This window comes from Protobothrops mucrosquamatus, unplaced genomic scaffold (assembly GCF_001527695.2).
Source record: "Protobothrops mucrosquamatus isolate PMUCROS unplaced genomic scaffold, P.Mucros_1.0 scaffold539, whole genome shotgun sequence".
Classification (NCBI taxonomy): Eukaryota; Metazoa; Chordata; class Lepidosauria; order Squamata; family Viperidae; genus Protobothrops; species Protobothrops mucrosquamatus.
The window spans coordinates 79,294-100,781 of NW_015386844.1; the positions used below are offsets into that span (position 1 = coordinate 79,294).

The 21,488-nt window shown below is 36.2% G+C and overlaps 1 protein-coding gene across 1 annotated transcript in view; it reads left to right on the forward strand.

Annotated features, from left to right (window-relative positions):
* HELZ (helicase with zinc finger) overlaps positions 1-21,488 on the forward strand; it is a 129,691-nt gene that overhangs the window by 47,635 nt on the left and 60,568 nt on the right. The window contains exons 8-13 of the mRNA XM_029284331.1: positions 1,485-1,683; positions 3,785-3,892; positions 5,044-5,341; positions 7,810-8,077; positions 12,871-13,204; positions 21,203-21,333. Of these exons, the coding sequence (XP_029140164.1) occupies positions 1,485-1,683; positions 3,785-3,892; positions 5,044-5,341; positions 7,810-8,077; positions 12,871-13,204; positions 21,203-21,333 (1,338 nt within the window). The remainder of the gene's footprint in view (positions 1-1,484; positions 1,684-3,784; positions 3,893-5,043; positions 5,342-7,809; positions 8,078-12,870; positions 13,205-21,202; positions 21,334-21,488) is intronic.

The window sequence follows — 21,488 nt, forward strand, 5'->3', positions numbered from 1 at the left end:
GTGTCTGTTTAATTTGTAACTATCCAAATGATAAACTTATTTGATAGATGATAGATTTGCATAAGTATGTTATTGTGGCTTGAGCTTAGAATTCCATAAGAAGATGTCTTGCGATTATGCTTGTAGCAAAATTCTTTTTTCCATTCAGATGGTATATTTAAGTTGGCTTGAAGACCAGCACATATTTGAGCTTTTTAAAATGCATATTAAATATGTTATTTAGTCATTTTAAAACAAATCTGCGTTTTCTCGTTGTCACAATTTTATCTTGCCTTTCCACCAAAACTGCCTACAGTTGGTAATTATATCATTTAGAATTGTACTTAAAACATAAACACATGAAAACAAAAAGTACAGCAATATTCTTATTAATAAATTATTCAAATTACATGAACCACTTTTACTTGGTGACAGGTGTATTATAACTTTCATAAAAGGCATAAAGAAATGACAGTATAGCAGTGCTTGAAGACCTAGCAATTAACTCCTGGTTTCTTAGAATCACAGGATTGGAAAGGATCAAGACCCCCAACTCCTGTTCAGATTGACAGTTGCCTGTGCCAGCACTGCATGTGCACACCCAGTGAAAAAAGAGCCAAGTACGGCTCTTGGCCGTTGATTCCACTGTTGAACTGCTCTTATTGCTGTCTGTGCCAAAACAAAACCTATTGCTGACTGTAAATAGTTTATAAATTATGCTTCCAGGTGGTAAGCATTTATAAAGCAGTTCCTATACCGGCAACAGAATTGGCGGGAAAATTAGTTTAATTACCCAAATAAATCCAAATATAGCCTTGGGTGCATACAGTAGTGGGAAAAAAAATATGCAGCCATTTGAATTATTTGCTGACTGTACCAATATGAATCTGAAATAAGCAGAAAAGGCCACAAGGTGTCACTAAGAATCTAGTAAACTGGGAAGATCATATACTGATTTTTTTTCTCTGTCTTCCTCCCTCCCCCCCCAATATCCATTTGAAAAACACTTCCCTTGTAGTACTCCAGTGAGTTTAGGATGTATGCTTTTGATACTAAAACATGTTTTTTGACAATTCTGTATATTTTATGATTAGGTTAAAAAAGACACACTATTTCCTGAGGGTGGAGGTTCATTCTCCAAGCTTGTGGGTTGATTTTCTGAATGTTTTGTTACCAGGCTAAGTAATATCTTCAGCAGAGTTTAGGAGATATTTGCCACCGTCACAAGCTAATATATGTCAGTTTAGGCCTTTCCTTAAATATTCTGGGATAAATTATACTGTAGCCAGGATCTAAAGGTTTAGTTTGACAGGCATATCCAAATTATTTCTGTCTTACCTTGCAACAACTTTGGAACAGGTGCAAAAGTAAGCAGATCGATTGAGCTGTACCTTTTGCAAATCGGGTTATGGTTAACAGTTTTAGTTAGAGTCAAAAAATTATGCGTTTGGAGCCTATTTCAAATGGAGAATTTAAGGAATGTTTTTCTTCCCTGTTTTATGCAGATTTTTAGAGCAAGGAATTTGCAGATATGGTGCACAGTGTACTTCAGCACATTCCCAGGACGAGCTGACTGAATGGCAGAAACGGTATGCTTCCCGCTTGATAAAGTTAAAACAACAGAAAGAAAACAAGCAATGTTTGGGAAGTTACATGGAATCCTTAATTGAAAAATGGATGAATTCATTATCTCCTGAGAAAGTGGTAAGAATTAATGCATTTCTCAATGTTCATACTTAAAATTAGGAGCTTGAGTTTGACACTGTTAGATTTTTAACACCCTCAAAATATTATTTGTATTATGCAGTTGCCTATTTCTGTTAATAAAAAAATCACAAATTGATTCTGATTCTTGTATATGAAATTGAAAACTTCATGTCTTTGTGAAATATTTGTTATATTTCACTCTTATTTTTAGACATTTCCAGATTTTTTTAAAAAAAATATTGATGTAGGCCTACATAATTAGTCTATATGATGATCTTCCATTTGTAACCATTTTTATTTCTCCACTGCTGCTTCTGTATTTGTCTTTTTTCTTACCACAGAAAAATCCATTATGGAGTTTGATAGTGCTAAGAGCCTCACATCTGAAAACATAGATTCATGTCAAGAGTGTAATGATTCAGTGAATTGTACAATATTAACCTGCTTCTAGACTAGGTCAGGAATGTATCTAAAAAATGCAGAGAAAATGGTGTATTATTTTTGATACCATGATTTTATTGATTTTCTACCTTCAGATAGGAAGAATATGAAACAGTCCTATGGATATAAATAGGATTTACTGTACATCCATACCATTAAAACCATTTTGATTTCTTTCTGGCACAAAAGAGATTTCTGCCCTGTATTTCTGAAACTTGTGACGGAAACAATCAAAACTGTAGATTCTGAGTTAAATATAATTCTGACTCTGATGATGAGTTGGAGCTGTTAATCATGCCAAAGGCTATTGAAATATAGTAATTTTTGTGCCACTCAATTTATGGGCAGCTTCCCTTCCCCAAGTACATATATAATCTCTATTATTCCAGCAGTCTTTTTGTTGTTCATTATGTATGTGAATACTTCTTGAGCTGTATGTCTTTGTATCATGTCTTAAATAAAGTCCTACGAAGCCTGAAAGTATGTCGCTACAGAATTTAATTTTAGGGTTTTAGCATGTAGCTTAAAAATTATGTGATTGAAACAACTGTGTGTCTGTGTGTCGATTCCATTGAAGTTAAGAAGCTATATTAGATTGATGCAGCCCTCTCTTCTAGTTTTATTTCAAATGCCCATTAAGAAACATTGAGTTTTCTCTGAATTGTTTGGATGTATATCTGTAACCTTGGGCCAGTCACTCTCTCTAAACCCTAGAAAGGAGATAATAGCAAACTACTTCCAAAATCTTGCAGAGAAAACTACAGGGGCTTGTCAGAAGTCAAAACTGACTTGAAGGCCCCCCAAATAAATCTAAGTATGAATCATGCATGGAGACTTGCATTAACGGAAGTTTGCATAAAATATTTCATCTTGATGTGTTTTTTTGCAAAATGCCCCATTCCAAGTTTAAAAGTTATTTCAAGTGGAAAACAGACTGTTTCAAGTTGGAAATACTTCCAGAAATGTTTGAAAAAGTTTTTTTTTGCACTGAGAACAGATTATAATATAGTATAACTATAATGAAATGTTAGTTGATAAACTGACCATTCACTCATATTGGTCTTATTACCGTGTTTCCCTGAAAGTAAGACTTACCCCAAAAATAAGCCCTAGTTTTGGGGCAAGGCCTAAAAATCAAGCTGGGGGGTGGAGCTTACCATTGCAGCCAGGCCTCCCATGGATCGCCACTTACCTCACCGGGCCACTTCTTCTGTGGCTGAAGGAGCAGCTTCATTCTGCAGCTGAGAATGGAGTTCTGGCCTGCATTTCGCCGTCAGAGGCCTTTCCGGAAAACCTCTGCAGCCGAGAACTGAGCTATGGATTCAATCTGTAGCTTGGTTCTCAGCTACAGAGGCCTTCCGGAAAGGTCTCTGATGGCAAAATGCAGGCCGGAGCTCCATTCTCAGCTGCAGAATGAAGCTGCTCTTTCAGCCGCAGAAGTGGGCCGGCTGGGCGGGACTGTTGGTGCCGCCACCGTGAGGTGAGTGGAAAAGACACCCCCCCCGAAAATAAGACCTGGTGCCTCTTGGAGGGGGGGGAAAGACTGGGTCTTATTTTCGGAGAAACATGGTAACATTTAGGTCTTCATTTAAACCCAGAATTATTTTTCCAGCATTGTTATTATCTTATAAAATTTCTAACACTGCATTTTCTCTAGCTCAGTGAATGTCTTGATGGAGTAAGAGTTGAACATAACCCTGAACTATCAGTTACTGTCACCACCAAAAAATCATATCAGATGTGGACTTTTGCTGTTACATGTAAGGTAGGATTCTGTCTTTTTTTAAAAAAAATACAGTAAATAAATTTCATTGCTGGAACATAAATATAGATACTTAACCCTAACATTTTAAAGAACTTCTCCTTTGGAAATTGTATGTTCTTGGGACTACAATATGCCAAATTTAGTTTGTGGGATAAAAACTTGCAACGGAAAAAAACTCAACCCTCAGGATAAATGCTACATTTAACGTAAATTTACCTGAATATCTACATTCAGGTACTACTGTGATTTAAGAAAAATACCTAAATATCTACATATTCATAGATATTTTGTGTGTCAGATTTGGGCTTGCTTTACTGGCTTCGTCTTTGCCTCCTATTTATAAAGCAGAACTTTGCTAAAAGGTTTAGAATTCAGCTGAATACTGCGATAGATTTCGTTAGGCCATGGAGACATTAGCAGAGCCAAGAATCATGATGCAGTATATGGCACTGAAGACGGTCATTTTGAAGATGGTTTGGGGTAAAACGTGGCTTCTCCATGTTTCTGATGTGAGCCATTTTACAGATCAATATAAAATTCCTTCCATCATTTATGTGAAGCACATTGAACTCTAATCTATTATTTGAATGCAAATTATTATTGAGAGTTTTCTCACTTCCCCGTTTCTAAAGCCACTTATAATTAACATTTCATTTTTTTCTTGATTAAATAAGAAAACTTGTAGTTTTATAAATAAAGTGTTTTTGAAGTTGCAGGAAATGGTTATATTTTGTGTAGAGATATAGAAACATCACCACTACATTACAATAAGTATTGGTAGCCTTCCAGAAGTCCTTCAAAATGTGGCTATGTCAAAAGACTTGGGGATCTAATGGAAATGGAGAATTATTGATATGGGTAGACCAGAGATAATCTCTTTTTGTCTTTTAAATTTTATATAGATGTAAACGTAGATATAGATAGATATATAGATAGATGTATAGATAGGTATATATGGTTCATTTTTTTATTGTATGCTGCCCTGAGCCATGTTTTGTGAGATGGGTGGCTTTATAAATGTGAAGAAGGAAGGAAGGAAGGAAGGAAGGAAGGAAGGAAGGAAGGAAGGAAGGAAGGAAGGAAGGAAGGAATATCTAAATCTAAATGAGGAAACATGCACCACAATTATTTAGAAGTTTTTTTCTTCACAGCCTGCAAGAATGCTGTATCGAGTGGCACTACTTTATGATGCGCATCGTCCTCATTTTAGTATCATGGCAATATCAGCTGGAGATAGCAGCACCCAAATAAAACAAGAAGTCCCAGAAACCTGCCAGGAATGGGTTGGAGGAAAGATGGCCCAGAATGGAACAGATCATTCAGTGTACAAAATCAGTGTAGTTTTTAGTACAGAAATCTTTGGGACCTTTCGTCAAACTGTGGTATTCGATTTTGGGACTGAACCAGTTTTGATGCAACGAGTGATGATTGATGCTGCTTCAACAGAAGGTATGATTTGCAGTTTCATTAAAAAACAAATTTGTACATTTATGAATCTTTCTCAGCCCAAATTTGCTTATAAAATGTATCGCTTTGGGAAGGTCGCCTACAAGAAGAGTAAATATTTGGGCAAGTTGCATATAAACAATTATACTGGATGCAAAGTGCATTAGTCAGGGGAAGTAATATATATAATCTTAAATATCATTTGAATAAAGGGAGGTTCTTTTAAACCTCATATTAAAAAGCATTTTGAATCATTGTTAAATTGTGTATGTGAAAGCAGTCAATGGCATTTGAGTCACATATTAAAAGACCAGGTCCGCATGTGAAGGTCTGGTTAAACTGATTTATTGCTGAACAGCCTATGCACAGGAATCTTCTCAACTCACAGTTAGCAAATACTTGGAGTTAGATAAGGGTCCATTTAATTCAAGAAAGGCTGGACTTAGTCTACTTATAGCTATGCAGGGATTCTAAACTGATCCCTCTTTTAACTCCCCCCCCAGGTTCTGCCACTCTTTGTACCAGAGACAAGTATACTTATAAATAAGTATAATAATAAAGTATTGTGTCATGTGCAATGTCTGTAATAACTCAGATATATCCAGGTTAGTTATATAGTTAAGGCAACAGGCTAGAACCAGGAGACTGTGAGTTCTAGTTCCACCTTAGCCATGAAAACCAGCTGGGTGACTTTGGGCCAATCACTCTTTTTCAGCCCAAGTCACCTCACAAGAGGAAGGAATATTAGATATGTTAGCTGGCTTGAGTATTTTTTATAAAAATAATAAAAGCAGGAATACATACATACATACATACATACATACATACATACATACATACATACATACCAGATATTTAGGTTCATTGTTAATCTTTGTCCTTCAAGCATAGGATGAATTTAGTATTTTCCAGATGTTTTGGGCTACATCTCTGTAATTGACATCTGGCTGAATCTTTAGAATACTGAAGTGCAAAATTGTACCAATAGATTGTATCAATTTCCCTACCCTTCTTGTAGATAAAACAAGTGATTTATATATGGATGGTGAGAAAGGGAGTTGGATGGTGAGAAAGAGGAACTCTAAATGGGCTGACTTTAAAATAGATAAAGTTGCATTTTGCCACTGAGGGTCATGTGGATCACCTTTTGTGACCTTCTGACAAGCAAAGTCAATGAGGAAGCCAAACTCATTTAACAAACTTAACAACTGCAGTGATTCATTTAACAACTGTGACAAGATAAGTTATAAAATCGGACAAAGCTCACTTGCTTAGCAACAGAAATTTTGAGCTCAATGGTGGTCGTAAATCACGGGCTACCTCTATGTTTATGGCCACCCAGGACTGATGGTCCATTGGAAGCTAAAAACAAAAGTCTGCTAAGCCTATTGTAGCACAGCTGTTCTCAGATTCGGTTTCTGATATGGCAATGCCATGTATGTGGATTCTAGTGGTATAAAGCTACAGCATGAACACTATAAGACATTCTAAGTGTGTCTTTTGAGGCTAAAAATTCCTATCAATCTGCTGGTCTTTTCAGTTGCCATTGCTAAAGAAGTAAGGATGAAGTCTACTGTAAGTTTTAATGTGAGTAAATATAGGATTGCAAAGATTCCACGTTAGAAATCATACTTACGTTGTATTTATATGTTGATCCTCCAGCATAATATAAAAACCATCCATATATTGCTCTCTACATGGGGCTTCCCTTGAGGAGCACCCGGAGGCTCCAGTTAGTTCAAAATGCGGCCGCGCGGGCGGTGTTGGGAGGGACTCGTCGCTCCCACGTCACGCCGCTTTTGCGCGAGCTGCATTGGCTGCCGGTAGCCTTCCGGGTGCGCTTCAAGGTGTTGACTATTATCTTTAAAGCGCTCCATGGCATCGGANGGACTGGCCTAAGGGATTTTAAAGGGGTTTTAATTACTTTTAAATTTGACATATTTAAATATTTCGTTTTAATCAAATTTTAATTAGGTATAATATGTATAATATGTTAGTATTTTATCCAATTGTCAGCCGCCCTGAGTCCGCAAGGAGAAGGGCGGGATATAAATGTAATTAATAAATAAATAAATAAATAAATTGTTATGCTAATATGTTTTTAGGCAGAGAAAAGGAACATGCAAGCAATTAGTATTCATAATGTTACTAGATTAAATATAAGAGTACAATGAAATAATACAGTATGCATTAAAATCAACTATTATAGTTTAATAACAAAAGTGTTTGTTTCCATAGGCCTTCAAACACCATGAAAGTAATTTAATGCATACCAGTAATAAAATTGCTTTTTGATATCCAAAGTTCTATAGCCTAATGTTTTAAAATTATTTTAATTTTTGTTGGTCTACTTATAAGATGATGTTAATTGATTTTTTTTAAAAAAAAAATTATGTTGCCATATGCAGTTTGATTATTTAAATATAATTTAGTAAGGGTATCTATTTATTTTCTTTATCTGCTGCAAATAGATCTTGAATACCGGATGAATGCACGTCAGCAACTGTTAACCACAGCCAAGCGTTGGGATTCCACTTCCAAGACAATTGTAGAATTTGAGCCAAACGAGACTACTGAATTGGACAAGAGTCTTCTGATCAGATATCAGATCCCTCTGTCTGCTGACCAGCTATTTACACAGTCTGTCTTGGATAAATCATTGACCAAGAGTAATTATCAGTCACGACTACATGATCTCCTTTATATTGAGGAAATAGCACAGTATAAAGAAGTCAGCAAGTAAGTGGTGGTTTTGCTTAATGTCTGTTTAATCAATCGATGGGACTGTTGCAAATCAAATGAGCATATTCTATCTCAGTGATGGCGAACCTTTTAGAGACCGAGTGCCCAAACTGCAACCCAAAACCCACTTATGCATCGTCGGGTGCCGGGTAGGTGTGGCCCATTGAGTGGGCGTGGCTGCGGTGGTAACGGCAGACTGGGTGGGACTAAAAAGTTCAATCAATCAATTCCAACTTTGCAAGATCTTTTTTTTTCCCCGCGAGAAGTTGAAATTGATTGATTGAACTTTTTTTTTTGTACCCGGCGGCGGAGGCCTAAAGCGAAAAGGTTTTATAAAACCCAGCTGAAGGCCTAGGACTGGGGAGACGGCGTGCGTGCCCACAGAGAGGGCTCTGAGTGCCGCCTCTGGCACCCGTGCCATAGGTTCGCCACCACTGTTCTATCTTATGCTTTTCTATGAACAAAATTCACTCCTCGGAAATTCTCCTGAAAAGCAAAATTTTAAGAGCTTAAAAATGTATTTGAATCTATGTTTCCAAGCCTCCGTTGCTGTAACTCCTGATACAGAGTTTTTGGGTAATGATCAGCACTTTTGCACTCAAAAGCAAAGTGGTAGTCAGTATTGCACTTGAGGTAGATAAGGAATATGATTATAATTGCCCTCAGCCATTAATGGATAGACAATTGTATTTTGCCCGAACTGCAGCCACATGTCAAATATATTATAGTGGTCCAGTACAAAGGTTACTTAGCAAAGAGCATACAGTTTGGTTTTAGGAATTCTTGGACTAACCTCAAAGCTGCATGAGCAGAAGTGACTTTCACAGTTGGGCTGCTCTGTCTCCTTCGCTGTAGTTTTTAGGTAATCCTTGACTTAGGATCACAATGTTCCTATTAGTTATTATTTTGAAATCAAGCTGCTAACACTTTGTTGTTCTGAACCCATTGTCCTAAAAATGTGGGTTTTAGATTCAAGCAGCCACTAAAGTTTGTGAATTTATGCATGGCATACATTGAACCAGCAACCTAGTAATTTGGAAATATGTCTGTTTCTGGAATTGGTAACAATTTTCTTGCCATCTTGTATTCTTGCAGTGATTGTATAAGGATAAATATTCTCATTTGTTTATAGTAAATCTGGTGATATGCTGGAGTCAGCTTGCATCAGCTGGCAACAGCAGATTGCTAAATTTTCTGCAATTCTGAGAGCCAGTTGAGGGTAGAGCTGAATCACTACACCTAGTATGCTGGTCAGCTATCCCATGGTTAGCAGCTCAGTGCAGTGGAAACAATGGCTGCTGCCATTCTTTGCCAGTATAGCACTAGGTAAATCTTAGCATGCATCAGTTTATTTCACTTTAGCATGTTTTTTTTAACGTGTATCTGTGAGAGAGAGGTGAGCGGGATACTTTTGGAGAAAGCAACACATATTTAAAAAAATACAAGGATATACATGTAAACTACTGGATCATTCCAGTGAGATGTACCTAAACTCAGCCTCCCATTTATTTCACTGAATTGCCTCTAGCCATTGACTTCACTGCATGTTATTTCTAATAGCTAGGAAAACAATTGTATTTCACTTTCTAAGTAAATTAAAATTTTAAAATATATGAGGATTTCAGTTATTGACATGGAAAAATCTATGATACTTTAGATTAGAAGCTATTGAACTGTACTCACAACAACCATGGTCAACATGGACAACAGTGTCACTTTCTAAAGACCTATAGCTCCTGAGCCCTACTAAGAATAGATCTTCAGGTTTACAATATAAAAATAAATTATACCTTTTTATAATATGATTAGTGAGGCATGATAAAGATACTAATTTGGACTCTAATTCTAAGTGTTGACAGCAGATCCTTAAATATTAGACAACTGTTCTCATGTACAGTGAAATTATTCTAAACAACAGAGCAATGCATATAGAGTTCTAATTATACATTTTAAGAATCCTGTAGATTGGCACCTTCCATATTTTTGAGCCATATTACTATATCTGTCATTTAAAATAGCTAGTTTCTAAAATCAACTTTTGCAGTAGGCATGGCTCATATATTTGATATTAAATTGAGATTTAGGAGAAGGGGAAGAAGGCTTGTGAATGTATTGATTTATGGTAATAGACTTACTACAAGACCTTAAGAAAGTAAGCTTTAATAACAGTTGCTTTAGTATTAACATTTATTATTTGCTGATGACAAAAATGATCAAGTTAATGGACATTAGTGGAACCTCGTTTTTGAAAGTTATGCCTTTCAGTTGAACAGTTTTTTTTATACTATTTTATTAAGACAATACAATCTGTAGTACATAAAAACTTTTAAAATTAAAAGTCTTGGCTGTAGCTTTAAATAGTACATTTCCACAAGCTTTTGCATGAAAAAAATAATAGAAGAGTGGTCTATTATATCAAAATTCAGCTGCCCATATTTCTTCCAAGAAAATATTCTTTATTTGACAAATTAGGCTTCTTAAGTTTCTTATCCTTTTAATTTTAGGTATGAATTATATTCTTCAACTATAATTTCGAAGGGAAGGAGTAAACAGCATAAAAATATATGCTCAGTTTTTGTGTGTTTAAACCAGGGGTTCCCAACCGTTAGTGCTTGCACCCTCTGGGGGTATGAGATGATATTCCAGGGGGTGCAAAAACTTGGGTTTAGAAGTTTCAAAATTATAGTGTATATGAATAATTCGTCATTTTGAACTTTTGTAAGGGGTGCGAGAATATATCAGAAGCGTTCTCGGGGTACAGGGTATAGAAAAGGTTGGGAGCTGCTGGTTTAAACCCTAGAAAGTTGTAGTAGTCAGCAGTTTGCTCAATGGACAGCAAGTGAATGGATTATAATAATTAAGAACAAGTATAGCTGTTTAAGAAACCTATTAAAATACACTTCTCTGTACTAAACATACTTTGAATCTTAGACAATCAAAAGAGATTTGCATTAACAATTTATAAATCTAATCACATGTTGAAACAAAAAACATCGGTGTCTTGTAACAGCTAAAGATTAACATTTATTGTGTCTTAAGCTTTTGTGGACCACTATCTACTTCATCTAAAGCATTAAGCATTTTACTGAGTTACAGATAATGCATACTGTTTTCTTGTTACAACTACTGGATATAACGCATAAATTATTACAGTGCATAATGTTTTCAATCTAATATATTGAGGGCAAATTGCTTTAGCTCCGTGGAACTGTTTTTCACTAGTTGCTCCCATGGCCTTATTTTAGTTTATAATTTAATTAATTATAACAATGTTGTATTCTAGGATTGCAGTACGAATGCTAAAAGAAATAAGCTATTTTCAGTAAATAATGTAATCAAATATCTTTAATAAAATCAATAAAACTGTCAGGCATGAACAATCAGATCCACGTGTGAAGAACTCAATTAGCTGTTTATTGCTCAAGCCTATAACACAAGAATCTTCTCAGACTGATGGTTTATGCCTGGGTTAGACTAGATAAGGTTCAACAGCATTCAGTTTACCCTCTTATGCCCATGTAGAGATTCCAGACTCCAGACTAATTCCCCATTTGACTTCTCCTCCCAGCTCAGTCAGTCTTTCTCCAATAAAAACTAATAAAATATAGAAACAAACTTCACTCATTACACTGCCTATAAGCATACAGTACCTCAATACCTGTAGAAGAAGAGCAGGCAGAGCTGGAAGGTGTAGTTAAACACATCATCAGTTTAGAGTCTTTGTGTTGCATACAAGATCCAAGTTCAGACGCCCTCTTGAATTCCGTTGTCTCTTACGCAGCGCCAATTTAGTGCTGACCTTTAGTTGACCAGATGGTTGTGTATAGGCTTCAATAAATCATTTCAGCTGCAACCTTACAAATGGTCCTGATTCTTTGCAACTGACAATACCTGGTAAAAGGGAGATCTTAGCCTTAACATGTACATATGATAGAGTTGGTGTGAGTTGCCTTTTAAGTGACACTATTATTAGGACCTCATACAGAGAAAACTGTATGTTACATCATAACTCTATATCCCTCCACTGAAAGTGGAATGAACCTTCTCTCTATTTCCTGCTCATAAGGATACGGACAATGTGCAGGGAAAGGCTTTCCTTGATTGCATCTGGAAACAAAATAGGCAATCAGTGCACTTACTTCAGGCTGGGTTGCATGATTCCTTACAGCTTGTCCCCTCAGGCTCTGAGGGTCATGTTTTGTACTGTTTGCCCTCTCTGGATCATTATGGGCATCTGTATATAAAGCATCTAAGAATAATCCAAACAAAAAGTAACCAGAACAAAAGCTGACCTCTCCCTGTCTAAAAGCAGTCATGGCTTTTGTATCTTTGGATTTGGGCAAAGCCATTCATTCCATGTCTCTGAGATCTCCTGGGCCTACAGTAGCGGAGCTGGAATGAAGAAAATACAGTCTTAACAAAATTTTAAAAGAAAAGTTTATAACATATTAACATTTATTTATTACCCTAAGAAAAACATGATAGTCTTTATCTGTATACATCACCCAATGGAAAAACCATTGTTTGTAACAAGTCATGTCAATGGAGCAAATAGCTATTGGGGAAAAAATACCTATCATACCTATCCTACTTCCTAAGTCAACACAGCAACCCACAATTTATTCTGAAGAGGTTGTTAAGACCATTGAAAAATTAAAGAAGATACCGAGATATAGTTGAAAAAGGTTCTGAATATAGATTTTTCAAAACTCTGTTTTGGCTTTTTTTATTTTTATCTTGTTTGTTACAAGGAACATTTTTTAGAATTAATTCTGTACTTTCTGTTTTAGGTTTAACATCAAAGTGCAGTTGCAGATTGTAGCAAGCTTCATGCTTACTGGTGTTTCTGGGGGTGCAAAGTATGCCCAAAATGGACAACTTTTTGGACGGTTTAAACTCACTGAAACTCTTTCTGAAGATACTTTGGCAGGGCGACTGGTGATGACCAAAGTCAATGCTGTTTATTTATTACCGATCACTAAAGAGAAGTCAGGGCTGACCCAAGGAACCAAAGAGAAAGTATACGAAGCAATTATTGAAGAAAAAACAAAGGAATATATCTTTCTGAGAATATCCAGGGACTGCTGCGAAGAGCTGAACCTTCGAGCAGATTGTGAAATGCAGGTATGTCGGGGTGAAATCTTTTTTACTTATCTTCTATATAAATAAAAATGTAAATGTTCGTTTGTTCAAAATCTTAAATCTCCGAAGGTTCTTCACCGATTTGCTTTGAAATTTTGACACAACGTTGCATTCGAATACGTGTGTGTTTTTATATACCTATATTATATAGATGTCACACCTGTGACAGGTAAAAACATGCTTTTTTGAAAAACACCGCCATCTGTTGGATGTAAAAACTGAGCCACAGCAACGCGTGGCCGGGTACAGCTAGTTTTTTTTAATATATATTTATTATGTTTTAGGATGAAATCTTTTTTAGATACTTTTGACTCTTTCTTTACTAGTGACTTCAGTCCCAACACAGATATCTGCATGGTGTCTCTGAAACCAATACAGCATTTTAGAGGGAGATCTGAAGACAAGGAAGAGCTTATGTGTGGTGCTGTAAAATCAATTGAGAAAGAATAAAGGAAATGTATTTCTGTGGTTGTATTAGGTTGACAGTTGGTATGATCATGACTTTTCTGGTTGAAAAAATATGTATAGAATACCTTAGCAGAACTATTGTGCGAGTTAAGCTTGGCATTATGAAACAGGGACAGAAGTCTCATCTGTAAAAACTTTGATAGTTGTTGCAGTCAGCAGTAAATAGCAGGGCAGACTGGCCAATGTGGGAGTCAAGGAAAGCATCACAACTTTTTTTTAGTTTTAAATAAATGTGTCTAATTGTGAGCACACCTGCATGGTGTCGTCTTCAATCTTCATCAATTTTTATTATGGTGATGGACTGGCACCAATGTGGTCTTCTTATTTAGCATTTTTATTTAATATACATTTATTACTAAATGTAGCATGAGATATATTTTTCCCTAGAACAGGGGTAGGCAACCTTGGCTCTTTTATGACTCGTGGACTTCAACTCCCAGAATTCCTGAGCCAGCATGGCTCAGCTTGGAAACCTCTCCCTTTCCCCTCAGCATGGCTGGCTCAGGAATTCTGGGAGTTGAAGTCCACGAGTCATAAAAGAGCCAAGGTTGCCTACCCCTGCCCTAGAACAACAACCCTATGAAGGGGGGGTCAACCTAGTCTCCAAAGCACCTAAAGGCAGGACAAGAAGCAATGGATTCAAGGAGAGAACCAACCTAGAACTAAGGAGGAATTTCCTGACAGTGAGAACAATTAATCAGTGGAACTTCTTGCCTCCAGAAGTTGTAAATGCTCCAACACTGGAAGTTTTTAAGAAGAGACTGGACAGCCATTTGTCTGAAATGGTATAGAGCTTCCTGCCTGAGCAGGGGTTGGACTTCCAATTCTGTTTATTTGAGGCTGTGGAGGACTTGGTCCTCTCTGAGCTTGACTGTTTGCTTGCAAAAGTTTCATTACTCAACAAGCTAAGCTAAGCTCAAAGAGCATCAAGAACTCCACAGTTCAAGCCTGAGTATACATATTCTCTTCTATTGGGACCTATGATGTTGTGTTGGGCTGGGAGAGAATAGCAGACCAAAAATCCCCAGTGAGCTTCCAGGGTTGAAGATGGACTAAAATCTGGGTCTCTCCACTCCTAGCCTAACATCCCATTCGACAACATTTGTCTTATTAACTTGAATAAGAAAATATCATCAAAACCACTGTTTCATCGTCTTTAGTTTTGTCTAATTGGACTGTAAGAAATATATGGAGCTTTGAAATGATCTCATTATATTAGACATAAACAAGCATCTAGTTTATTTTTTTATATTTGTTTTTATAAGTAATAAAATCTAATGGTCTAAATTAATCATTGGCATTTAAAAATGAAAGTATGCCTTTTATTTCCAAGTTAAAAATCTGTTCTGATACAGAAAAACCACAGGGCTGAATCAAGTGAATCTGTTATTCTCAAGGCTAAAAATCAGGGCAGTCTTTTTCAGTATGTAGTATGTAGTACAGTTTATCGATTACAGTACCATCAGTGATTTCATTTTTTGGCCTGAAAATCCAAACTTTTGAAAATAATTCTCTCTACAACCCTGCTGTTTGTTCCTTTGACTGTCATCTATGTTCACCAACACTTTTTGCCCCACATATCTAGCATGAGTCATTGAAACTGCTTTAAATGGTGTGTCTTATCAACCTCTTCACTATACTTCAGACTGAATAACTTTTGCTCCACTTGAAAAGGTAGACATTATTGTGTATTATCAAAGTGGGAATGTGACAAATTGCAGTCATCTCTAGACAAACCCTTCAAAGTGTGCTTGCGTGTGTGTGTGTATGTATGTGTGCTTTTAATGTCTCTATTGTTATGGTTTCAGATCTTTTACTCCACACGCTAAAGAATTGTAAAGGCTTATTTTTGGTGATCAAAAGTAAAAAAAAACTTTTACTTAGCATTTTCCATGATTTCTTTCAACAGAAATTATTTGACACTCTTCTTAAAGAAAAGGAAATAAATATATAAGCTATAAAATAAGCAGAAAAAAAACTAAAACTGTTGAAAGAGAATCAAAATAAAACTGGTTTGAGAAAATGCAAAGAGCTTAAACTTGGAAATTTAGGAAAATTAAAATATCTTCATGGCATAATACCTTCTGTGGAAAATGATTCACAATTGAAGTGCAACCACAGAAGATGCTTTTTCTTTAATAAGATTTCCTTTGCAGGAGCACTCGGAAATGGTTAATTAATTATGGCCCTCTGGTTCATTTGTGCTATATCACATATTTTGCCCTACAAGTTAACTTTTAAAGAATAAAAATGCCATTAAAAATTCAAAAATGCAGAAATCCTTCTGAAATAGTTTTTGTATAAAAGCCTAATTATAACATTTAAACTAATATATAATAATGGATTCATTGTAGATAAAAGAGAAAAAAAACAGACAGACAATGTACTCAGTAAGTGTCCATTTTGCCAAATGTGATAACTCTAATTGCATTTCAGGATAAGTGATGGAGCACCATGGTAGAAATAGTTTGTTTTGCAGAAAACTGAAAATACTTTGGGAGAACTCTGTCTAGACAATAATGGCAACTACGTCTTATTTCATTATCATGATTGAAGCAGCACAGTTCTCTTTTTATTTCTCGGTTCAATAAAAGCTGTTGCAACCTGTGATAATCAAATTATCAGGGCAGCTCCAATTTGAATACAATTAAATGTAATGTAAATCTGATGGAGGAGATAACTGCAGCCATCTTTATTTATAGGGTACATTTCAACTCTCATTGGAAGATGTAGATAAGTGCCTAAAAGCAGTTGATCAATATAGTCCTGATCTGATCCTATATGAGATCAGTCCCTTCCTTGATCTTGGACTCAATAGTGCATTTGCCAGACCTCTATTAAAAATAAATCCATAGGTCTGCTAAAATAAATAATAAATGACCAAGATCAAGCCTAATAATTTCATATAGTAAGCTGATAAAAATGATGATGATGATAATGTTTGGAAATATTTGAAAAGGTAGTTTTTGAGTGTTAAGAATCATAGGACCACTTTTGATAGCTGAGATAAATGAGAAAAATGTGACCTTGTTGATTCTTCATGACCTTTCAGTGCCATGAGTAGGTATGAGTTTTTTGATTTGATGTTTAGGTTGGTAGTGAAACACATTACATAAAAATGGTTCTTCACTTATTCTGTATATGTTAGAAAACACTATATGCTGTATTTACTGTATGTTTGCCTTCCATGGAATATCTTGGTTTGTTTTCTTACTGTGAATCTTATGTATGAGGCCACCTTTAATGTATGTCTAGACCAGGGGTAGGCAACCTTGGCTCTTTTGTGACTCATGGACTTCAACTCCCAGTATTCCTGAGCCAGCCATGCTGAGGGGACAAGGAGAGGTTTCCAAGCTGAGCCATGCTGGCTCAGGAATTCTGGGAGTTGAAGTCCACGAGTCATAAAAGAGCCAAGGTTGCCTACCCCTGGTCTAGACACATTAACGGATTCAAAATGATTTAATCAATTAAATTATATCACTTGAAGGGAGCATAGAGCAGGGCTTTTCAACCAGTGGTACGGGTACCACCTGTGGTACATTGGCACCTGGCAGGTGGTACGCGACCATCCTAGAAAAGTGGTAGTGGGGGAGGGGAATGAGCTGAACCGGTGGCAGCACTGCACAAGTCTGAGCGAGAGATGGCTGGAGCTGCAGGGCTGTCAGGGCTCAGTGGAAGCACCAGGATCAGCGCCAGGCTCCAGCTGGAGCTCGGGGCTGATCCTGGTGCTTCTGCTGAGCCCTGAAGAAGCATCAATCAGCTGGAAAGCAGCATTGATCCTGGTACTTCTGCTGAGCCCAGAAGAAGCGCCGATCAGCTGGAATGTTGCAGCATCTCCAGGGTCTTGTGATTTACATTCCGATGCTTGGCAACTGATTCATATTTATGATGGTCACAGTGCCCAGGGTCATGTGAAGTGAACAAAACCTGATGCAACCACCCAGAAGACGGGGGAAATAAAAAACAAACACTCCCCCACCCTACCCCTGCTGCCAATCCTCAACAGAAATGCTCACAACAATGAAAACCTCGGACAGGAGGAAGAGCGCCACCGGGCGAGCAGGCAGGTGTCTTGTTCGGCTGTGGCTTGGGGGGGGCACTTTTTTCAGTGCCGTTGTAACTTTGAACAGTCACTAAGTGAACTGTTGTAAGTCGAGGACTACCTGTACTTTATCACTTTTTTCCTTTTTTTTTTTTTTTGGTCATCAAGTTTTTGACACCTTGCTAGGCAACTGGTGGTACTCAGATACTGCCATATCCTAAAAGTGGTACATTGGGTGAAAAGGTTGAAAAGCCCTGACATAGAGCAACTGCCTTGATTACTTCTCCATCTGTACAAAAGATGTAAATCATATTTAAAGCTTTAACAGCCATGGCACAGTTCCCTTAAGAGTATATATTTTCTTAACTTTTTTGTAAACTATGAGAAGCAGAAGAACTTACTCCATTGCGTTCGTTTGAGTTTGCTGGATTAATGGCAATCAACACTTTTTCAGTTTTAGCATTCCTCTTTGGAATACTCTTTTCAATTGTTGTTTTTTAAATTTGTATCCGATAGAACTGGGATAATTTAGGATTATTTCATTCCTGCAAGGGAAAATGGATTTTAATTATTTGTGTCTGTGTATATTTTGTTTTACAGCTCTAATTATTTATTTTAAATTGTACTCTATATAACAGTTTTTAATGTTTTAAAGTTAACATTTGTATCAACCTATGAACAAATTAGTGATTTTTAAACACTTGATTTCTGCTGTTTCCTACAAATTGTCCTTACTCCTTCTGCACATTTCACTAAAAAGCTATCACTCAGTTTTACTTGCCCACCAGAGGTTGTTTGTTTTTTTATAAAAGCCCATCAACTGTCAAATTAGAGCCCAGTTCTTGTAATACAAAAATCACGTATTAAAATTATTTATTTAGAAAATTTATATAAAAGATGGAAAGCTATGAATGAATTCCAGGATGTGGTATACTATATGTACCATAGAGTGTTGATTGACATCACTAATAGCAGACATTTTACTATCATCTGACATTGGAGGATGTAATGGAAAACTTGTTTCTGAACAAATTTTACTTCCATTAAACACATCTAATATATTTGTCTATATATTCTTCTCTATATCATGAAATGATTTCTTTATCTCCTTTCTGTGGGCATGAAGTGGCTGATTGGCTATCAAGTAGAAGAACTTTCAAATATGGTTTTCATGTACAGATTGTAATAAATGAATTTTCATTGATGGAAACTGACTGTCACTTTCTAATCAATTGAAAAATTATGTGAAAATCTTAATGTATTCATTGAACATGCATAATTGGTTGACATGCTGCTTACATCAGTGGCACTCAAGCTGTGTATATTTTCTAACAAACAATAATTGGAAGGCTAATTGGCTCTATCTGGAAATAGCACAGAATAGTACAGAATGAAATGGTTCATTAGAGGTGGTGACTAGATTCCTTTCAGAGGTTACTTGAAGTTGAACTTGTTAACGTCATTCCTGCATTTTGTTAAAGAGCATTGCTGTTTTATGGAGCGCATCTAGCCTTACATAATAATAAAAGATTATTATCCAGCCAGTCCATTGTATATAGGTTTCTATATTTTAGAGAGGGAGGGGTAGTTTGTGACCTCAAGTTCATGTGGCTCCCAGATCCCCTCAGATCATGACCAGAGAAAACCATGACAGTTTGCTCTCATCTTGGGGTGGGAAACATGGAAGCTACAATATATCCTCAATATATCCTAGTTTAAAAACCAGTTAAATCCTCCAAATTCCCTTCTGATCCCATCCACATATGTATTGTAGGTACACGATTGCTCACCACCTCCAAATGTTGTGTTTGCCCACCAAAATATTGTCTACACCTGTTTTACTCAGTCTAATGTATTTTTTTATTTATTTATTTATTTATTTATTTATTTATTTATTTATTTATTTATTTATTTATTTCACACATTTATAAGCCCACACAACTCAAACAGTGTGACTCTGGGCCTTGTACAGTAAATTCTTATGTTTAGTGACAAAGACTCCCATTGAAATATTTGGACAAACAAAGGAAATCACACTGTAGGATTAGCTGGAGAATGCTTTGGTAAGAACGAAGGTAGAAGGTTACAGTGTTTATCTAACCTTTCTGTAAGTCATGTGTATGCCTGCCAGTTTTTTATAGGTGGCTGCCCAATCATTGCACTTCTTGTCGACCAAATTGGCCTTCGGGGGGGGGGGGATTAATGAAGCATTATGAGAGCCATGTGAAGCTGATACTGTCAGATTTGCTTTCTTTCTCATGTTTCTACTAGTTTACTACTTAGGTTTTGCCTAAGACTTTTGCTTATATTTGCTTTAGTTCCTTAAGTTTGTGGCCATGCAAAGCATTTGAAAGAATGCCACAGGTAGGGCACCACAAATGAAACACCATTTCTGGAAGTATTAAAGTGGCCACATTTGTTGGATGGCTCATGTCTGTTTTTTTAAGAATGTCCTCAGCTAAGTGTGCATGTGTGCGCCCATGTACAAGCACTGCGGCTTTATTTCACTACTGGTCCCAAATTGATTGTCTTTTGTTCTCTGTGTACTAAAGCTGGAAACAAGCTTGACTTTAAAAGCTGGAATTTTTATAGGATTTCTTCTTTCCAGCAAGCTTTAGAGCAATGTAATCCTATTTCTTTACATGATAGGATGTAATTTGCATGTCTGTAGGCTATTCCAGAACTCCATCTAAGATTGTAAGCTGATATGCAGCTGTGACATAAACTTCAGTCTATCCTTCCCTTTTTGTCCAATGAAGAATTCCCAGAAAATTTGAATGCTAGTTTGAACATCTTAGGATATTGAGGTTTTCGCTCCCCATTTATAGTCAAAATGGGTCCTTTTTGTTGTACATACATAAATAATATAAGAAATAACTTTTGTATTATTTAGGAAAATTGCTTTGACAACATACCATTTCAATATATTGTTAATGTGGTACTCTGGTTGTGTTTCTAGTGGGAATTGTGGTGGATAACATATTCTGTTTGGCTTGTATTAAATTGTGTTGTTTGAAATTTTACATTTTGTCTTTTTGAATATGTATGTATATATAAGTAAACGTATCCCAATATTATAAACTTGTTTGAACAATCTAAGCATGATAGTAAATGAAGTAATGTTGTCTTATAATGGCTAGTTTTAAAACAGTCAAATAAATGGATTTTCCTGATTTTAAAAATATTTCATTTTTAATGGGTTAATAAAATAAAGATTTTAATGTCTTGCTCTTTCAAAATAATGTTTGTTTTTACCTTAATTAACAAAAGATGATCTGTTTACATTATATCAGTTTGCAAAATTAACATGTGGTCAAGTAGGAATGTGTTAATTATTAATTATTCAAGTTTCAGAAAGTTTATTCACAAATTATATAGTTTTATGGTGACAAAATAGGGGATTCATTACCTGTATGAGTGTAACTAGTCCTTTTAATTTCTTGTTCTCTGGCATGTTATTTGTTTATTAGGTCGAGCTTCAGTTTCAGTTAAACCGCTTACCCCTCTGTGAAATGCATTATGCCTTGGATAGGATCAAGGACAACGGTATCCTGTTTCCAGATGTCAGCATGACCCCCACAATACCTTGGAGTCCCAACAGGTACAAAAATATTAACACTTTGATACAGGGAACTAGTATGTTAAAATTACGGAATTTGCATTCCTTGTATTTAGATGATTCATATAACCTCATTCACTAGAATGTCTTAGGTAAAGTGATGAGAAACGAATGACTAATTTTTCCTATGAATGTCA